We start from the raw sequence: 235 nt of genomic DNA on the forward strand, positions 1-235 counted from the left end.
GGGCGGCGGGAGCCGAGCAGACCCCGGCGAAGGCTCAGGGTGCTGGAGGAGCATGGGTGGGCATGGCCCAAGGCAGAGGGGGGCTGGTGGGGAGACCACTCACCAAACCATCTGCTTGGGCGGAGATCGGATGCTGCTGTTGAACTCGCAGAGCTTCTCCTGCGGCAGGAGAGAGCTGGGTCAGGGGGATGGCGGGGCAGGGGCGGGGGGGATCGCCCGTGCGGGCCGGGGCCCC

General features: G+C 71.5%; 1 protein-coding gene across 1 annotated transcript in view; it reads right to left on the minus strand.

Moving 5' to 3' along the window:
* VPS16 (VPS16 core subunit of CORVET and HOPS complexes) overlaps positions 1–235 on the minus strand; it is a 16,959-nt gene that overhangs the window by 10,621 nt on the left and 6,103 nt on the right. Inside the window, 1 exon segment of the mRNA XM_035903151.1 lies at positions 86–159. Within this exon segment, the coding sequence (XP_035759044.1) occupies positions 86–159 (74 nt within the window).

The sequence above is a fragment of the Egretta garzetta genome, unplaced genomic scaffold (assembly GCF_000687185.1).
Source record: "Egretta garzetta isolate BGI_Z169 unplaced genomic scaffold, ASM68718v1 scaffold501, whole genome shotgun sequence".
In the NCBI taxonomy this organism is placed as follows: Eukaryota; Metazoa; Chordata; class Aves; order Pelecaniformes; family Ardeidae; genus Egretta; species Egretta garzetta.